This window comes from Camellia sinensis, chromosome 6, assembly GCF_055761805.1.
Source record: "Camellia sinensis isolate YWXY chromosome 6, ASM5576180v1, whole genome shotgun sequence".
Lineage (NCBI taxonomy): Eukaryota > Viridiplantae > Streptophyta > Magnoliopsida > Ericales > Theaceae > Camellia > Camellia sinensis.
The window spans coordinates 127,585,779-127,606,759 of NC_138966.1; the positions used below are offsets into that span (position 1 = coordinate 127,585,779).

Consider the following 20,981-nt stretch of genomic DNA (forward strand, 5'->3'; position numbering starts at 1 on the left):
TTCCCGGACAAACTCTATTAACAATATTTTTAAAAGTTCATATTAACCTTGATATGTTATCAAATTTTCTTTTTATGCCTTCTTAATCTCATAAATCAAAATTAGGTTTTCACTTTCTTTCCTTTTCTTCTCTCACTGCTGGAAATTAGGCTTTTAGCGACGTTTAAAAAACGCCGCTATAGGTACCAAAAACGTCGCTAATTCTTTTTGTGACGTTTAGTACCGAACGTCAACGACGCGGTCGTTGCATAACTTTATGGCGTTTGGAAAACGTCGCTGTATTAGTATAGGCGGCGTTTTAAAAACGCCGCTAAATGTCCTACCTTAACAATACTGTGACGTCACTATGATTTTAGCGACGTTTTTAAAACGCCTTCATAGGTTTTTTTAATTTTAAAAATTCCAACCATTATAGTGGCGTCTTATATTTATTTATTTTTTCTTTTTTTTTTGGTTTTGAAATTGTGCTAATTTTATGTGATTGAACTAAAAGAACACCAATAATAAAACTAAATAACACTAATATAAAATAATAACTCCCATTCAAATAATAAATATAGCATTAATTCACTTTCCCATTCAATTTAATATAGCATTAATTTTCCCACAAAATAACATATCCAAAAATTGAATTCACAATTCTCAGTCAAAAAATTACTACCTTATATACAAAGCCACAAAATAACATTACCCTCCTCTCTCTCTCACGACTCCCCCATTTAATACAAAAAATAAGAAGTGAACCAAAACACCTACTGTCAGATCTGAGGAAAAAAAGAAAAAATAAGAGAAATAAAAAACCAAAGGATTTTAACACAAAAAATCCTAAAAAAAATTGTTAGCCCTTTGGCAACTAATTCAGAAGTTGTGGTTGGATCCAATGACAATTTGGTAAACAACTTCTTCACTTGCTCAACAAGGTCCTCATGCTTCACAGCTTCAGAAGCAACAATTACCTAGAATAGTAGCTCCAGGTAGAACACCCAATGTTTAGGACTTCAAGAAAGTAAATTGATGGCATTGAATAATTGATAGATGAATGAAGGTGAAGCCAACATGTTAACAACTAAATAGAACTAGCAATAAATTATGAACAGACAAAATGCTCATAACTTTATGACACCACCTACCATTCTGGATGTAGTATAGTGTGTCGATATATACTTTTGAAGATGATCTTTGGTGATTGTCCTGACATTTTGAGCAGGACCAAGTATGGTTCTGCCTAAAGGCGTGTGCTGGAAAGCAGTTGCATGCAAATGGTCAAAAATAACTTCCTTTGTTTGGTCTTCAACCTATAAAGAATAATACAATAATCAAGAGCAAGCACTCAAACAATTTAATAATAAAGTAATTTGATTTGACTGAATCAAAAGAATATCTAGAGATGATTTGGTTGATGAAATGAAGAAACCACCAAAGAATGCTCAAAACTATTAGTCCACAAATCAGATCATTCAAAATCTAATTTCAATCAACTTCTGCCATGCCTTAAACATTAAACTTCAGCACTGCTATTTTTCCCATATATTATATGACTTTTGGGGAGACAGAAGAAAAAATATCATTTTCTCAAATGTCGATCCTACTAATCAATTTACAAATCACTGGTCAGAATAGAGCACTATAGATCTAAATTTTAAATGAACCTCAAACAAACAAGGAGGGGACATTGGTCACATCACGCTCTCTGATTTGCTTGTGTCAGTAAAATAAGGTCTAGTAAAATGCCAAGGGGAAATTAATGGGATTGACTATATTTTTGATGCACTCGATTAACTATACAGAGTAATGAAACCATCTCCTTCAGTAATGCCTCTATGTTCTCCAAATAATATTAGGACTAGAAACAAAGTACAAAATATGTAGATCAATTTAAGTATGTGGTAACAATCACTATAGCAGCCATCAAAATATGTTCTCAATTGGCCCGGTGCAAATTGTAATGGAAGTTGGAGAAGCATACCAGATCGGCAACATTGCCAACACATTCTTCCTTCGCAGTAACATCCCCAATGTTTTCACCTTTGGAAAAGGCTTTGTATATTGGAGTGCGAGTCGAGGTTGATGTGACAGCACCAACATTCTGCAAGTGAAACAATATGAAAGTAAAGCAATAAAGCTAATCCATCACATAGATTAGCCGGAATTTATAAAATGGGAAGAAAATGAGAGACAGAGAAGGGTTGAACCTTGGCCACATTGGTAGCACAAGCTAAAGGCAGAAAATGGTATGGCACAGCTGTAGTTGCCAACTCTACCCCAGCAGCCAACTCCATTAGAAGATCACCTACAAAACGAAACTGAAGGGAATCATGATTTTGAGCAAAGATTACTTGTTAGAAATCAGAACTAAGTTCAGTGAAAATCAACCACAAGAATAACTATGATCTATATCTCTTCATATGAGTGGTACCGCATTTATGCAATCATAACATCCAAGAAATTTGGCAAATTATATGGAACTGTGTTTATGTTAACAAATTTTATTACAACAAACTAGAGCATACTTAGATAGATTTGCCAATGTTTCAAATTTAATCACAGCCTTTCCTTCCGAGTGTTCAAGGGAAGAAAAATGCATTATCATTTCCTTCAAAGTGTGCTTTGTGCTTTTCACATCATTATCCCATAAGATGCTCTATAATTGAAGTGCAGAAACTGTATTTACAGGTCAAATTGTAAGAACTGAGGTCAAGCAAAAACTGAAACTGACTGAGGTCAAGCCAAATTAGGTAAAGAGCAGAGCAACAAAACCCATATTTGAGACAAATGATTAGAAACTTACAGAAACTTACACCTAGAAGTTTTGCACCTCAATTGAGACAAATGATTAGAAACTTCAAAATGATCAACTAGATGGGACTGCATTCACACACACACACATACACACATATATATTGGTTGACTTTCTTCCATTGGAAACCACTCTTCTAGTTATTCTTTCAAGATAAATCTATAAATAATTTTTTTTAATTAAAAAAAAACCCATTTATTAACTAACAGAGGTAAATTCCATCCAAAACCATTCATTAAATTGAACCCAAAATCAAAAGATAATAGGATTTGGGATCCCCAAGTATAGTAGTGTGTCCTTGTTCCCTTGGGTTTCTGTATGCATGTTATACCAGCAGTGCTTAAAAATACCAGCAGTGGTTGTCCCATCTTTCTTAAATGCAGGCTTTAGTTTTGCCAAGTCTGATATCGTTGCGTTTGGCCAAATTCTATCATCAACTGAGATCGTCACGGGTTTCTCATCTCCAGTTTTTGGATCAACAATCTTTTTAAAGAAACTATATACATATCAGAGCACAAATTTGTACCATACACAAACTTGGAAACAGTGAATGAGCAGCTAAAATTTGGTATCACAATCTTACTGAAACTGTAATAAAAATGTTGTACCTTGGTATCCACAGGGATTATTTCCTCTTTAAATTTACCAGAGGCAGTTGCAGTAGCAGCCTTCCTATGTGACTCAACCTAACAACACAGGTCAAGGAAATCAATAATGTGAGTAGTGTGACAACATTAGAAAATAAACAAATTGATAGATCATATATTTTAAAAAATAAATAAAGAACAGATGAGGCATCAAGATTGCTGACATATATCCAAGCCATTTTCCAATAATAGATGACCCTTACCAATATCATAAAATCCAGCTTTAGTAGCTGCAGCTACATCAGCAACTGCCTGAAGACCAGAAGAACACTGCCGATTCACGGTTCTAATCGGCACAGTTTCTGGACAATGGAAATAAGATATATGTCAGCATTCAGCACTGCAAGGGAATGAGACCAAAAATCCTAAATAACACGTGCAAATAAATATTACCAGGGAAACCAGCATAAAATACAGGAACACTTTTCTTAATATACAATAAAAAATGCAGCTCATCCTCCTATATCCTCTTGATCAGATTGACAACCTTCATTTGTTGAGCTGGCACCATCTACCTCATTTACTTCATCAAGCATGTCATCTACCACTGCATCATAGTTTTGATAACGGATGCAGCTCATCTTTTCATGAATTTCAGATCTACAAGGATAATAAAAGAAAGCAATATACATATATATATATATATATATATATCATTACAAAAGTATAACAATAATCATCAAATCGAATCACAAAGATATTGCTGGAGGGATATTCCAACCAAAAGTTGGAGGTATGGAAGCCAATAAGAAAATTGGGAAAGCTAGTGAAGTGAAGATAGATTAAAGAGAGTAATTTTTGTTCAATACGTCAATGTTATCTGCTAAATAAGTTGTAGTAATGAAAAATTACAAGTATTTTTAAATAGTTAATAAAGATCAGCACCTTACTGATGATTCTAACAAAGTATAGCCCAGAAATGTCCAGGATACATAACTAGACAACTTGCATAGCAGTAAACATTCTCATAAGCACAGCAAAAAAAAAAAAAAATTCACTGTGAGAACATTTTTCTGAGTTTTTTTACTGTTGGTTTCAACATGGAAATGTCCAGGACACATAACCAGACAACTTGCATAGCAGTAAACCTTCCAGAGAACATTTCTGGAGGGAAAAAGCGCAAACAGTCCTCAAAGCAGGTGAATCCTATTCTCAAACACTCATCAATTTTTTTACTGTTGGTTTCAACATGGAAACGATAAGACCTCTATTTTAAGGGTGTTCCACAGACATAACTACCAAAGCCCTAAGCTAAGGACCACACTAAAAAACAACGACCCGAAAAGTTTTAACACTGCTTCAGGGATGACAGAACATCACAGACCCAAGGGCAGTAATGTAAGACTGCAACCAAATTTCATATGTGTCCTTGTAAGATTGGCAACTTACATAATGGACTAGCCATAACTGTAAAAACACATTGATAAAATTATAATGATATTCGCTTTAATTTCATATTATAATCAACCTAGAGCACATACACTTTGTTCTTCAAAATGTGTAATCTATACGTTCCTAGAGAACAAATTCCTTCTAGGAAATTTATATCATCACTGAAGATGACAATAATGCTGATAAAATATAAATGTAATGAAACATTTTTAGAAAACTAGTTTATTTCATTGTTGGAGGTATTAATTTGCATGCTTCATTACCATTTAAAAAGTTAATAAGCCTCGATTTCTAACAGTCAAAATGATTTCTGCTAAATCAAAAACTGAAAGTTAACATATCATATTCCCCCAATCCAGTTCAGTGTATAGAATAACAATATGAGAGACAGAACTGTTCTTGTGATTATCTTAGTTCAGTTCGGAGGATGAATTTTGTATGGTTTTGGGCGAACCAATGTACTTCAATCTAACAAATAAGTGATATTATAGTCGAAACCGACATCATCAAGAAGAAATTGTTAGGCACACCATATTTTTGGTTATGACATACACAAATCAAGCACAATATCAGTTCAGCTTGAGAGAGAGAGAAAGAGAGATAGAGATAGAGACAATGGAGCTCACCGATTTGCATCGCTGAGATGAAATTCAATTTTGATTTCGAGAGAGAACTTTGAAATCGCTCTGATGAATCACCGATCTGTTTCCCTGAGACGAAGAAAAAAAGGTTCACCGATCTGTTTCTCTGAATCTCTGAATCACAGAGCTGAACTGACAAAGATAACTAGGGTTTAGACAGCACACACACACACACACACATACAGAGTAGCTCACCGATCTGAATCGATTCACCGATCTGAATCGATTTTGAAATGGCTCTGATGAATCACCGATGTAAGATCTTCGAAATGGCTGTCACTTCGATTTTGAAAGATCTTAGACAGCGCAGAGAGAACTTCAAAATGGCTCCGATGAATCACCGATGTAAGATCTTCGAAATGGCTGACTTCGATTTTGAAAGATCTTAGACAGCGTAGAAAGGGCGAGAGAGAGAGAAAGAGAGAGAGAGAGCGCGAGAGTGAGAGTGAGAGCGCGAGCGCGAGAGTTTCATTGTTGCTTAAAATAAAGATAAAACAGGAGAGAGGGAGTGTGATGGACAAAACCCATTCCACGGTGTTTAAAAGCGTCTTGTATTATTGAAACGGTGCCGCTTTGATTAGAGAAAAATGCGACGTTTATTAAATGCCGTTAAATATTATTAACGGTGGTGTTTTCAAAAACGCCGTTAAATATACGCCTCCAAAACAGATATTTCCTGTAGTGTCTATTTCTTTTTCTTTCTTTCTTTTCACGTTTTTTTGATCTCTCCTCCCCTATCTCATGGCCAATCCGTCGTCTTTTAGCTAACAAAATCAACCAAAATAATTTTTCATTTTCGATGTACACAAACATATATATATATATATATTATACGGAGTTAAAATGTAATTAACTCATGAAAAATTGACATAATAGTTCATTAGTTAGTTTTCTTTTGAAATGAAAAATTGATATGGTTAGATAATTATATTTTACATGTATGATGAGCACTTATTATGGTGTTTTTTTCCCTTAACGGCATTAATCTTAAAAGGTAAAAAATTTAAGAGGTCTAACATATATTTTCTCTATCTTAAAATATTAGTCTTTTATTTTATTTTTTCTTATTCTAAAATATTAATTCTTTTTTAAACATAAAAGATAAAAATAATATAAATTTTTTATTTTATTCTTCTTTTAAATTCATTAACATTAAGGGAAATAATCTAGACCCCAGCACCCCCATACTTTTGTGAGAGAGGGCGAGGAAAGAGGGTGGAGGAAAATATATATTTATATATATATATATAAGGCTTTGATAGAGACTCCCTCCAATCACCACCCCCACTACCCTCCCACACACGTGGCGGGTGGTGATTGGAGGAGAAGGGAAAAAAAAAAGAAAGGAAAATTTGACCAATGGGAGACATAGGGGGTCAAGGGGGTGGGGGGAAAAGGGGGTCTAAGTCTTTTTTCTTAAATAAATCATCAAAATAAATAAGTTTAACAACATTATTATTGATCTCACTCATTAATTACATTATAAATACCAAAAACCTTTGAAATTATGATACATCATCAATTGGTGCACTAATTAGTACACCAATTAAGGTCTACATTCTACATATTAGGGTCCAAATTTATTATCATTCTATATTATTCTCTCATCCTAAAATATTAGTTTATTTTGGGAAATTTAATTTTTTTTAGTAGTACAATTATTATACTTAAAAAAATAGAATATCTTAAAAGTTTTCCAAAACTACCCTTTGGTAATACATTTTTTTTAGGAATATCAATTGTCATATATGTACTTTTTTTATTGTTAATAAATTTAAAATAGGGGCAACATAGGAAATTTATTTGTTATTTTAGTCTTTGATTTTTGAAAATGGACTAATATTTTGGGTGATTCTACTTACACCGCTATTTAACCTCTTTATACCCTCCATATTATTACACTACTAAAAAAAAAATGTAATTCTCATTACACCTCAAATATATTACCAAAACTAATCCTAAATTAACTATTTCATCTCTTTACACCACTAATTTTGGTAACATAGTGCTAAATAATAATTTACATTATTCCGGTGTGTTGCTGCAGTAAAAAATAAATCTATCTAGCATGTTGTTGCTATACATTTATAGAGCCACTTTCTTCCAAAAAATGATTTTTTAATTTGTGGTGGGCCTGTTCGATAATACAACGCTAATTAATTTGAATTATTCCAGTGTCATGTTACCAGACAATATTTTTTTTCCCAACATTATATTGCCATCCAATTAGATGATAACAAGAAATTCATTTGGGCCACTTGTGAAGCGTCTGTTCAGTGATACATTGTTATACAAATGAGATTACTCTAGTGTCATGTTGCTAAACTACAATAGAGTTGTCTAGGCCGCCGTCGCTATATATTGAAAGATTTATTTTTTCCTTGAAGCATCCATAAAAAAATTCATAAATCAAACACACATCCATAAAATCATACATAAAAAGTATTCATAAAATTATTCATAAAGGCATCAAGTGTACGAATATTCATAAAGTATCCATAAAATCTATCATTATTTGTATCCATCAATCAAACATGCTATCACAATTCATTTTGGTAATTTATAGGTAATTTTTCCCCCTTAATAGAAATAGACATCCACACTTTTTAAAACATATCAATCTCAATAGTTCCCAATTGATTTTCCTGTTGTCTCTATAGTAACTACTTTTTTCACAAGCAAGTGTAAGTCTTAGTTTTCTGCCATTACCTCTTGCATTTGATGTTTTTATAACAATGACAAATCCAGTCTTCTTCCCAATATTAGAAGCCCATTTAATTAATATTTCATGACTACTAAAAATCTAAAGATAATAAATACATTTATACGTTAAATTATTAATAAAACTAAATACAAATTAAAAATAAAAAAATCATATTCATAAAAAAAAAACTTAACAAATCTCGTTTGTAATGAATTCATAACTAGAGTCCACTAATATTGTAGTACTTGCGTTGTTGTAATGAGTATAAGTATAATCCTTTCAGGCAAAAAAATGAAAAATATAAAAAAAATAAAACTGAAAATATATAGTAATGAGAAACCGAACAAATTAAAAAAAATTCAGTTTGGGATTACCGAAAATGTATCTTTTATTCAGTAGTTGGTTACCAGATTTATATTTTTTGTTCGGCAATGTGATGTCGGACTATTTTATTTTGTTCGATTTTGAACCACTGAACGAAATTCAAACACCAATCCAGAAAAACGAAACAAAAACCTACCAAATAAATTAAAAAAACTCACAATTTCACTTTTTTGATGGTTCTTCATCACTGTTTCTTCATCCATTGCTTTCTTTAATAATCAAAATACTATGATTCTCACTTTTTGAAAAGAGATATGTAAGAGAAAAGAAAAATTAAGAAAGAAAAAAAGGAGTAGGGATTGAAGACCAAGGAGTGTAAGGAGATAACAAAATATATTTAGGGTTGGTTTGAGATGTTCTAAAAAAGTATACTTTTTGACTTATTAACTTATATGGGTTGGGTATGGGTTGAGTTTGATATGATGTGTTAGAGAGGTGATGTGATTTAAATAAGATGATGTGACTTAAATAGGATAGTGACTTTTTGACTTTTTATATTATTTAGGTTATGCCAAACTTGGCCTTAATTTTAGTGTTTTGTCCTTAAAGGTAATTTCACACATGGATAAAATTGGGAAGGAAAAAAAAAAACTCATATGAAGGGTGTAAAGAGGTAAAGTAGTGGTGTAAGTAGAATCACCCAATATTTTAGGACAATGAAAAATTGAATAAGGAACTAATATTTTGGTATAGAGAGAGTACTTTTTATGTATAGATTTTTTATTATTAGTTTGACTTCTCTCATATTAGTCATCTTAATATGAGAGAGTGTTTGGGTTTAATAGTTCCATTTTAGAACTAACTTTGGGGATTCAAACCGTTCACTTTTTAGGACTCACCGAGTAGAATATTCATTCAAAATAATTAAGATAATTAGATATCGGTAATTATATATTTGAATCAAAATTACATGACAAAAAATGGATAACTATTTTTTAAATTATATTTGTTGTCCGTTTTTTAAAAACAAATATGATTCAAATATATAGTCACTGATATTCAATAATCTTTATTTTTTACATGAATATTCTGCTCAACAAGTCTTGAACAATGAAATGTTCGGATTACTGAAATCGTTTCGAAAATAGATCTACTAAATCCAAGCCCTCTCTCAAATTGAGATGATAACTTAAGAGAAGTCAACCTCTTTATTTATATATCACTACTCATAACTTAGGCCTCATTTGGGAAGATGTTATTTTAATAACTTTTTAATTTTTTACGAAAAGATATACAAAAAATTAGATAGAGTGATATAACAACTTAGAATAATTTTTTAATTTTTTAACTAAAATGTATAATTAACAAATAAGGCTAATTAGGAAACCCCTTTAATGAAATGGATTCATTGATTTCACACTCAAGGGTTCCAAAAACTAGGCCAGCAGAATGCATATATGACATGATCTCCCTAGCCTCTTGCATTATTGAGCTTAATATTCAAACAAATTTTCACTTGTACATTTTGTTATTAGCAAGGTATTTAGACCATAGATATGATGGAGCACTCGTTCATCTTTGTGTCAATAATAACAACTCAATTGCTTCTCTTTGCTGGTAAGATTCCAAATTACCTTGTCAACACATATTTGTGGGTCTGAAAATTGATTTTTTAGTGTTTTTTTTTTAAAAAAAGACTAAAAAATTCCAATATTTTTTTACATTTCTAGATGGATCAAAAGAGTATATTAACAAAAAAAAAAAAAAAAAACTAAAAAAAATGGTTTTTTATTTTTGGTCTTTATCTTTAGTGAACTTTATTATTATTATTATTATTTATTTTTTATATCATTCTACACAAGACGAACTTGAAAATTAAAAAAAAGAAAAGAAATAGGTTTACCTTCTTTTTTTTTTGGGTTAAGCTTTTCTTACTATTGTGTTTGAATCATAGATATTTAAAGGGGGAAAAATAAAAATAAATTTTTCTTAATAAAATAAATGTGTACACTTTTTGTATTCTTTCTTTTCTTTCTCTTCACAAATTATTCTATAATTTTAAAATCCAAACAAAACTTACAAAAAGCCAGTCCAAAAATGATTGGAATCGCTCTATTTGATTTTGTTTTTTAATTTTTTTCCTTTTTTTCAAAAAATATAAATTAGTTTGGCAAAAATAAACACAAGAGAAAACTATGAAAATATTGAGTTTGTTTTATCTTTTAATAATTGTATTCACTAAACTAGTTTTTAAGAAATTAGAAGTGCTGCCAAACAAGTTGAATCCATTTGCAACACCAAAATAACACACCAAAATATATTCACACAATAAAAAAATAAATAAATTATATATTTCATTTTTAAAAAATTAGTCCCGCCTATTTGTGTCGTCACTAGCATTAAAGGTAGTAAATAATTGCTCCTCTTTTCCATTTTCGTGTCCGCAAATTTGGCTTCAAGCTCTCGACTCTTAAGGCCAATCATGCGTATTTTTTAACTAGAGGATAATTTTTTATAATAGATTTATGTGCTCATAATAGAACTATTGTTATTGTGATATTGCAAGTGTCGTCCACATCAGCAGGGGCATAGCCAAGTGTATATCAGTAGGTTCACTAAAACCCACTCAACTTTATAAAATTAAAGATAATATAACATCATGCAATTTTTTTAAGAAGTTTTGTAAAGTGACACCACTCAAATTTGTCAAAAAAAATAGAGTAAAGCTCCATTTATTACGTATATTTTTATCATATTTTATTTACTATATTATGTAGCATAACCAATAGTTAAGACACTCATGTGAGATTCATTATCATTATGAATCTAATATATTATATGCTAAATAAAATATAACAAGTGTGGTATTATTGTCATAATAAACATAATGGTATCATTTTTTTAGAGAGAGAACTTAGATAAGAGACTCTTTATTCTGAGCGTAAAATTTTTAGATTTTTACATGATATATATACACTTTTATCACGAGAAGATTTATTTTGTCTTTACTTGGTTCAATTGATTAAAATTCACAAGTCTCTCTTTAGTTTTGTGAAAGCAGTACCATGTTAATTTTTTTAAGTTTTATTAACATTATTATTGCGAATATATAATTTTCTAATACACTACATGAAAATTTATTTTTAAAGTAAGACATTGATATTAACTAATTAGAGCATCAACATCAGTATCTTCAAAATAACAAACAAGTTAAAATATAACTAATAAATCATCAAATTCTCTCTCCATCAGTCTCAACAATTTTTTTCTAAATTAATTTTTTGTTAAATTTGCTATAGTAACTCGTCTAATGAAGTGAACAACTGTCCATCGCTAAAACATGCGATTTGGGTGTAACTGCACATCCGCCCGGAAGTCCGGCCAGTCAACCGGTCAACGGCAAAATTTTTTTTTTTTTTTTAACATTTCCTCCAATTTTACCTTTTGTAAAACATAAGAATTGTTTGGTTGATAGCTCATCAATTTTTTTATTAAAAAAAAAAGAATAACAAATATTTTAATAGAATTAAATTAAAATAGAGAGTTTGATATAGTGGGTAACTAACTAAAATAGAAAAATAACTTTTTAAGTTATAATTTAATTAAAATTTTGAAAAGAGTGATACTGATGTTCTTACATGACACCACTGGACAGATATTCTGGCTCAGCCGCTGCCACCGAACATCGGGATCAACTATGGGAGGCTTGGAAACAATCTTCCAGCTCCAAGAGATGTAATAAACCTTTACAATAGGTGTGGAGTTGGATCCATCAGGATTTATGATCCAAACCCTGAAGTTCTTGAAGCGTTGAGATATTCAAATCTTCGAGTCTCAGTCGGTACCAGAAGTGAAGATTTACCGAGCCTTGCTTCAAGCCAAGCTGCTGCAGATGCATGGGTTAACACCAATGTTGCTCCTTACAGCAACAATGTCAACTTCAATTGGATCACTATAGGAAATGAGGTAAAAATCTTGCCCACTCATCTCGAATCATAATAATATTAAAAAAATATTATAAATCACAAAAATTTTATTAAATTTTTTATCAAATATTTCACATGAGTGTGGGACCTATCCCATGTAAATCCCACACCTATAAGACATTTACGTTGTGTTTGGTTCGAAGATTTGAGAAAAAATTTAGAAAGAGAAAAGAAAAATATAGATAAAATGTATCTATATTTAACCTAATTTCACGTATCTTTGCCCTTTCTTTTTCTAAATCCCTTTTCAAATTCTCCAACTAAACACAGCGTTAATAGAAAATTTAATAAATTTTTTGAGTATCTAACATTACTCATAATGTCACTAATTTTTTTTTTTTAAAAAAAAAAAGCGCAACAAATCTTTTTGTCTTTAGCTTCTTCTAATCTAGTTGAACCTAGAGTGAACGGTTTTTTGAATTTTTTTTTACTAAAATGAAAAAAAAAAAAAAAAGTCAATAAAAAGCTCTAAATAAATAATTGTCAAAGTAACCCTAACCTGAGAAACAGTTAAGGGAAGAGGTAAAACTTTACAATGATATTATAATTATAGATTGTTCATTTGTGTTTTGATGACGTGTTATAATCTTATTAAGTGAAATAGAGATCTTCATTTTATTTATTAAGTGAAATAGAGATCTTCATTTTATTTATGAAATGAATAGGTGAAATGAATAGGATGAAAATCCTAAATGTTAGGGATGTAATCGGTTCGGTACGGGTTAGCATTTAGGTAAAAAAAAATTATTGAATCGATAATATCAGTTTTATTATTTTAACTACTGATACAAATAGTTTCTCACATCAAACCACACCAATTGAAACAGTTCGGTTAAGTGTGATTTAACTGGTTTAATATCTTTGAAATTTAAGCCATTTTTTCATTTATGTAAAAATATTGAATTAGCCTTTTGTCAAGCATTTCAAACATATCCTATCCATCCATTTACTGAAAAATTTACAATTTCTAGATTAACAAAAATAGAAACAAAAACTAATAATAAATATTAAGACTTGAAGAATAGTGGGTTAAGATTAAGATTATATATAATGAGGGTATACTAATTAATTGACATTAATGAATTAATTATACTTATTAACATTATTATATTATTAAATTATATATATATTTTAAATATAATATATGTTGAAGTGCTCGGTTTTAGTTTAATTCGTTACATAAGGTGCTTAAACTGATATCAAATAAAAAATCAAATCAAATTTAAAAATCACAGACCAATTTTTGTTAAAAAATGTGTTAAATATGAATGGTTCAATTCGATTCAATTGATTTGATCGATTTTTCTTACCTCTTTAATTATACTGGTAATTAAACCATGCATAAACAGTAGTTTATATATAATAAAAAAAAACGCAGAAGAAGAAAATATTCGGAACATAAGTTTTGAAGTTAAATAGGGAAATTGCTTTGGAGCTCTAAAAATGTAGCTCTAAATTGGCATTAAATTGTCTTTTTCTTCCCTTTGTTTTGTCTTTTTCTGCTTGTTTTTTTTTTTTTTTTAAAGGGTTGCCAGCTCAGTAGAGCTGCTATTATTAGCTCTCTCAATCACTGCCGATTAAATAGTGCACATCAAAACCCTAATCGTAAACTAACTTACAAACTTTTCTTACTAACTGATGTATGACGGGATGTTACAGGTAATCCCGGGACCTTATGCCACAAACGTTGCACCGGCCATGATCAACATCCAAAATGCTCTCAGATCGATCGGCCTAACCGGGACAAAGGTGACAACAGTCACTTCTTTCGGCATCATAGCCAATTCTTTCCCTCCCTCCGCAGGAACCTTCACTAGTGAGACAACTGAAGTGATGACAAATGTGGCATCCGTTTTGAGGCAAACCGGTGCACCCATCATGCTCAATGTGTACCCATATTTCGCCTATGCCTCGAACCCGGCTGAGATTTCATTAGAGTATGTCGGCTTCAATGCAATAACACCAGTTGTAGATGGGCAATTCCAGTACTTCAATCTCTTTGATTCCATGGTTGATGCTTACAATGTGGCCTTGGAGAAGATTGGTGCAGGCGATGTTCCCATTGTCGTGTCAGAGACCGGTTGGCCAACTGCTGGGAACAGTCCTTTCACGAGCATAGACAACGCTCAAGTGTACAACATAAACCTTGTGAATCATGTCAAGAGGAACGGGACGCCGAGGAAGCCTAGCCAGATCATGGACACTTTCATATTTGCACTGTTCAATGAGAATCAAAAACCTGAAGGGATTGAGCAAAACTGGGGACTCTACTATCCCAACATGAGCCGTGTTTATGGATATCTTGATTGTTAAACTTTACTTTTGTATTTAACAAGTTAACACAGTTAATAAATAAGAACTGACCATGGTTTTAAGTTCAAAAATCAAGCTCTGAGAAAACAAATGTATATACACAAGTAAGTGTTGTTCTTGGGGCCCAAACTTTCTTTCAGTTGTTTCTCTTGATTAAGAATTATCCATCAAATGATTGATTTCATCTTTCCAATTTTTTTTTTTTTTTTTTTTTCTAAACTGATTTCTTCTTTTACCATCTTATTCATTTTAAATCAGTGGCTGCCAAAATGAACTGCCGTACACAAAAGACTTCAAAAAAAAACAAAATAGAAAGAACTTCATGCCTTCTATTTCTTTTCCCTGTAAAATTGACCACTGGCCAGAAGAACACCGCAAAGCTTTTCTGGCTAAATTTTAACGTCTCAAAAAAAAAAAAAAGGAAAAATAAATTTACCCAATGGCTTTAATCTTAAAAGGTATAAAACTTAAGAGGCCTAAAATATAACATTGCTCATGAAAAATTGACGTGATCAGATAATCACATTTTTCATTTATGGACACATTTTTTCCCCCCTCAATGGCTTTAATCTTTTTTTTTTTTGATCAACAAAAGAAACTTTATTAATGATAAAACTATAAGATACAAACACCAAAAAGAGAGGGGAGGTGCAATGAGCATCAAAGCTAAACTCAAAAATCCCAACTAGGTTGGCACCAAAGAGCAAGCCCTATCATATGTCAGCACGTAGCCCAAGATTGGCGAGCGATCAATGGCTTTAATCTTAAAAGGTATAAAACTTAAGGGGCTTAAAATATAACATTGTTCATGAAAAATTGACGTGATCAGATAATCACATTTTTCATATATGGACATATTTTTCCCCCCTCAATGGCTTTAATAAAATATAACATTAAATATTAAAAATTGGATAATGTTAAGGCACATGCTGTAAGACTAAATTTAATTACATGATATGACAATATGGAATTATAATCATAAATTTAATAAGATTATAATTCCATATTTTAAGAGGAGATTTATTAAGAAATTCTTATTCAAATACTTGTATCCGAATTAGTCCATAATATATATTTATATTTCAATAAATCCTATTTTTTATATATATTATTTTTTATTTTTTTGATCAGTCAAAAGAAAACATATTGATGAATAAAAACATACAACATATGGAAATACATTAATAAAGGAAGAGGAAGTGCAAAAAGTATCATGATACACCAACTCAATTAAAATTGATTCATTGAATATTTTGTTACAAAGTTACGGCACTTATTTATACAAACTTACACCAGCTAACTCTATCAAAACTAACTACTAACTACTAGACTTAACTATAGTTAAGTTCTAACAAACAAACTAACTAACTGATTACAACACTTATGCTTGATAGCACATGTATGCTGATGTAACTGTGGCTGTAGAGACAGTTGTAACTGTGGCTATATACGTGGCTGCCTTGACTGTGATTGCAGTAGCTCAAGCTTGGGCTTTGATGATGAAGACTCAGATATTGATTGTTCAGCTTGCTTATCATTCCCCCGCAAACTAGAAAGACTATGAAGGACAGAGAGTTTGTGCAGAAGATATTGAAACCAAGAAATAGACAAGGGCTTTGTGAAAATATCTATAATCTGGTCAGTGGTGGAAATATAGCTAATGTTGCAATCTGGTCAGTGGTGGAAATATAGCTAATGTTAAGCTTATTGGCTTCCACCCTTTCCCTGACAAAGTGATAGTCGACCTCTATGTGCTTGGTACGAGCATGAAAAATAGGATTCTTAGTCATGGCAATAGTAGAGAGATTAGTATACCAAATAGTAGCTGTAAGCATAGTAATATGAAGCTTAGATAAGAGTATGCCAAGCCAACTAAGCTCAAAAGAAGTCTATGCCAAAGCCCTGTATTCTGCTTCAGATGAAGACCTGGACACTGTTGGCTGCTTCTTAGCAGTCCAAGCTAAAGAGAATGAATATACTTTGTATTGAATCCATACAATTGTTACAGGATGAAGTTATATTTATACACTTCAATGACTCTTAACCATAACTACCTAACCTTGAATCTAACTACTAAACCATAGTGAACACTGGACAGTTAATCTATAACAAACTAACAACCTATAACAAAATAACAGCCTATATAGCTGGATATTACACATGTGTGACTTATGCTATAGATGGAACTGCTGTAGCTTGCTTTGTATCTGTTGCAGGTTTTGCAGATTGCTGTGACTTATCATACCCCTGCAAGCTCAAGGGACTGGGAAGGACATTGAGTTTGAGCTGAAGATATTGAAACTGAGCAACGGATAGAGGTTTAGTAAAAACATCAGCAACTTGATCTGAAGTGGGAATATGACAGATATGAAGCTTCTTGGATGCAACCCTTTCGCGAACAAAATGATAATCCACCTCAATGTGTTTAGTACGAGCATGAAACACAGGATTGTTACTCATAGCTATGGCAGATAAGTTGTCACACCATAGGGTAGGCACAGGAACAGAAATATGAAGGTCAGCAAGCAACATTCCAATCCAACTAAGTTCAGCTGAGGTTTGTGCTAAAGCTCTATATTCAGCCTCCGAAGATGATCTATACACAGTTGGTTGCTTCTTGGCAGACCAAGAGATAAGATTAGAACCAAGATAGACACAGTAACCAGTGGTGGACCTGCGATCAAGGACATTACCTGCCCAATCTGAATCTGAATATGTATTGGGAAGAAGAGGGCCAGAAGTGAAATGAAGGCCATAAGATAAGGTGCCTTTGAGATATCTTAGTAATCTTTTGACTGAGCTAAAATGGCTAGTCAGAGGAGAGTGCATGAATTGACAAAGATGATTAACCACAAAGGCTAAATCTGGTCTAGTAAGGGTAAGATATTGCAGGGCTCCAACCAAACTGCGGTACAAAGCTGGCTGAGAAAAGAGAGAATCTTCTACTACAGTAAGAGCACTAGAAGAAGACTTAGTAGCCATGGGAGAAGAGTAAGATTTGCAGTCACTCATACCAGCCTTGGCCAATAAATCTGAGGCATATTTTTGATGAGAAAGCACATAACCAGAAGCATTTTTTATGACAGATATACCCAAAAAGTAATTAACAAAGCCAAGCTCCTCCATGGAAAAGGTTGTATGCATATGTGTAATGAGAAAGGTAATATAGAGAGGATCACTTCCTGTGAGAAGAATGTCATCTACATAGATGAGAAGAATGGTAATAGCAGTAGAAGTTTTCTTAATAAAAAGAGAAAAGTCACAATGGCTTTGAACAAATTGATGAGTGAGAAGAAAATTTGAGAAGGTAGAGAACCAAGCTCTAGGAGCTTGCTTTAAACCATAGAGAGCCTTGTGTAACTTGTAAACAAGCTAAGATTGATTTGGTTGAACAAAGCCTTGAGGCTGAACCATATAAACTTCTTCTTCAAGAACACCATGGAGAAATGCATTAGATATGTCAAGCTGCTTGATGGGCCAATCAAAATGTAGAGCCAAGCATAACAGAATTCTAATAGTAGGTTGCTTAGCCACAGGACTAAAAGTCTCATGATAGTCCACCCCTTCAGTTTGAAGAAAGCCTTTGGCAACTAACTTTGCCTTATATCTGGCTATAGAACCATCTGAATTTTTCTTGATTCTATAAACCCATTTGCAGCCTATTGCTTGTTTGCCAGGTGGAAGATCAATTAAAGACCAAGTACCTTGTTTTTGTAATGCTTGAAATTCTTCAAGCATAGCAGTTTGCCAAACAGAAGAAGAAGATGCTTGCTGAAAAGTTTATGGTTCAGACTGAGGAGAGAAAGAAAAAAGACAAGCAGTATGAGAAGAGGTTGATTTGGATCTGGTAATCATGGGATGAGTATTAGGAGAAATAGAGGGAAGATCAATAGAGATTTTGGAAATAGCAATCTGATTAGATAGGACAGTAGATAGAAGAGGAACAGAATTGGAAGATACTGGTATTGGTTAAGCTCCTGAGTGAGTAACAGTAGGAGAAGAGGAAATAGTGTGAGCTGCTGGAATTGGGTGAGTTGCTAGAGTAGTTGCAGCTACTGGAATTGGGTGAGCTGCTGGAGTAGTTGCAGCTGCTGAAACTGCTGGAATTCCAGCTGCTAGAACTGCTGGAATTGTGTGAGCTGCTAGAGCAGTTGCAGCTGCTGGAATTGGGAGAGCCGCTGGAGTAGGTGCAGCAAGAGAAAGGTGAAGACCAGAAAAACTGCTGGAGAGAGGCATTGGCAGAGGAAGACAATTTGGAAGAAGTTTGAAAAAGAAAGAAAGACTCATCAAACACTACATGTTTGGAGATATAGACTTTTCCTGTGATGGGATCAAGACACCTATAACCTTTGATGGAAGGTTGATAACCAAGAAAGACACAAGGAAGAGATCTAGGTTGAAGTTTATTAGTGGTGTATGGTTTGAGCCAAGGATAGCATCTACAGCCAAAGGATCTCAAGAGCATATAATCAGGTTTATGTTTGAATAAGACCTCATAGGGAGTAAGATTTTTAAGCTTAAGAGTAGGATGTCTATTAATCAAATAGACAGCTGTTGCAAGAGCATCAAACCAGTAAATCAAAGGTAGAGAAGAATGATGCATGAGGGTAATAGTAGTTTCAATGAGGTGCCTATGTTTCCTTTCAGCTACACCATTTTGTGAAGGTGTATGTGGACAAGTTAGTTGGTGATCAATGCCTTTACTTTTAAGAAAATTTTGAAATGGTGTACTAAGATATTCCCCTCCATTATCACTGCGAAGAATCTAAAGTTTAGTTTGAAATTGAGTCTCAACAAATGATTTAAATTCAAGAAATTTAGTGAAAACTTCACTCTTATAATGCAAAGGAAAAAGCCAAGTAAATTTGCTAAAGTCATCAATGAAAAGCACATAGTACTTAAAACCTGAAACAGGGGAAGCAAAAGGGCCCCAAACATCTGTATGGATAAGAGCTAAAGGTTTATTTATAGTGGAATTAGACAAATGAAAAGGCATCCTATGGCTCTTTGAAACACAATAATGTTCACACAAACTAGAGCCTTTATTAGACAAAACCTTAGAACCTAGATTATTATGAGAAAGAACATGATGAAGCTTCTTAGAGGAAGGATGACCAAGTCTGAAATGCCAATTAGGTGTTACTGCAGGTGATGAAGAGCAAGAAAAATAAGCTTGAGAAGAGATAGATGCAGCAGATGTAAATGCAGCAGGAGAGGATGCACCAGAAGGAGAGGCACTGAATGGATAAAGGCCATTTGTGTAGCTTCCTTTATACAAGATTTTCTGAGTAATCTTGTCCTGAATAACAAAAGAGCGTTCATCAAAAGTGATAGTGCAGTGATTATCTCTGGCTAACTGATGAACATAGAGCAAATTGGATAAAAGTGTAGGCACATGAAGTAGCTTTGTAAGATGAAAAGGAAAAAAAGGAATAGGAAGAAGACCTGTTCCAGTGTGAGCAATAGTATGTGTAGAACCATCACCAACTGCAACTTGATCTTGACCATAATATGGCTGAGGGAAAGAGAGCTGACTTAGATCAGGTGTCATGTGACTAGTGGCTTCGGAGTCAAGAAACCAGTGCTCAAGCTGTGACTAATTTGAGGATGATGCAACATAGGCTTTGGACTGAGGCTTTGTAGAAGCAGACTGCTGAAAAGCTGTGTTTAACCTGTACCAGCAGTCTAGAGCAGTGTGATTAGTCTTTCCACAGATTTGACAGATCACATTTAAAGAATTAGTATTGGCAGCAGCAACTTGAGGAATGTAAGGGTAGCTATAGTTGGATCTGCCAACTTGAGGACTGTAAGCATAACTGAAAAGCTGTGTTTAACCTGTACCAGCAGTCTAGAGCAGTGTGATTAGTCTTTCCACAGATTTGACAGATCACATTTAAAGAATTAGTATTGGTAGCAGCAGCTTGAGGAGTGTAAGGGTAGCTATAGCTGGATCTGCCAGCTTGAGGACTGTAAGCATAGTTGAATCTGCCTCTTGAAGACTGTGAGCCTCTCATTTGTCCTCTAGACCTACCTCCATCTCTGCCTCTGTAAGAACCACCTCTGCCTCTATAATAGCCTCTAGTACTGCCTCGATTAGAATAATTTCCTCTGTGTGCCGTATAAGCAATGGAGCTTGGAAGATCTGAGGCATGTGCATGCTTAAGAGAGGACTCCACA

At 33.0% G+C, this 20,981-nt stretch overlaps 1 protein-coding gene and 1 pseudogene across 6 annotated transcripts; one reads left to right on the plus strand and one right to left on the minus strand.

Moving 5' to 3' along the window:
• Window positions 1–617: 617 nt before the first annotated feature.
• On the minus strand, window positions 618–6,148 carry LOC114302606 (mitochondrial-processing peptidase subunit beta-like). 6 transcript variants are annotated; one of them, XM_082874724.1, is made up of 10 exons: window positions 5,673–6,148; window positions 5,463–5,546; window positions 3,838–3,991; window positions 3,648–3,746; window positions 3,406–3,483; window positions 3,148–3,280; window positions 2,193–2,290; window positions 1,967–2,086; window positions 1,131–1,295; window positions 618–956 (listed from the first exon to the last, which is right to left on the minus strand). In XM_082874724.1, the coding sequence occupies exons 4-10, from the start codon at window positions 3,654–3,656 to the stop codon at window positions 759–761; spliced, it is 801 nt and encodes a 266-aa protein (XP_082730850.1). In that variant the 5' UTR covers window positions 3,657–3,746; window positions 3,838–3,991; window positions 5,463–5,546; window positions 5,673–6,148; the 3' UTR covers window positions 618–758. The 6 variants fall into 6 exon arrangements, with proteins under 6 accessions (XP_082730850.1, XP_082730853.1, XP_082730849.1 ...); XM_082874727.1 differs by having other exon boundaries at window positions 3,838–4,044; XM_082874723.1 differs by having other exon boundaries at window positions 5,661–5,970.
• On the plus strand, window positions 5,747–14,804 carry LOC114305760 (putative glucan endo-1,3-beta-glucosidase GVI pseudogene; annotated as a pseudogene).
• The last annotated feature ends 6,177 nt before the right edge of the window (window positions 14,805–20,981 follow it).

Excerpts from the sequence above, each read along its gene's own strand:
- LOC114302606 (XM_082874724.1), bottom strand. Across the intron at positions 2,291-3,147 it reads AGATGGGACAACCACTGCTG|GTGATCTTCTAATGGAGTTG; the intron begins GTATTTTTAAGC and ends TTCGTTTTGTAG. Across the intron at positions 957-1,130 it reads ACTATACTACATCCAGAATG|GTAATTGTTGCTTCTGAAGC; the intron begins GTAGGTGGTGTC and ends CTACTATTCTAG.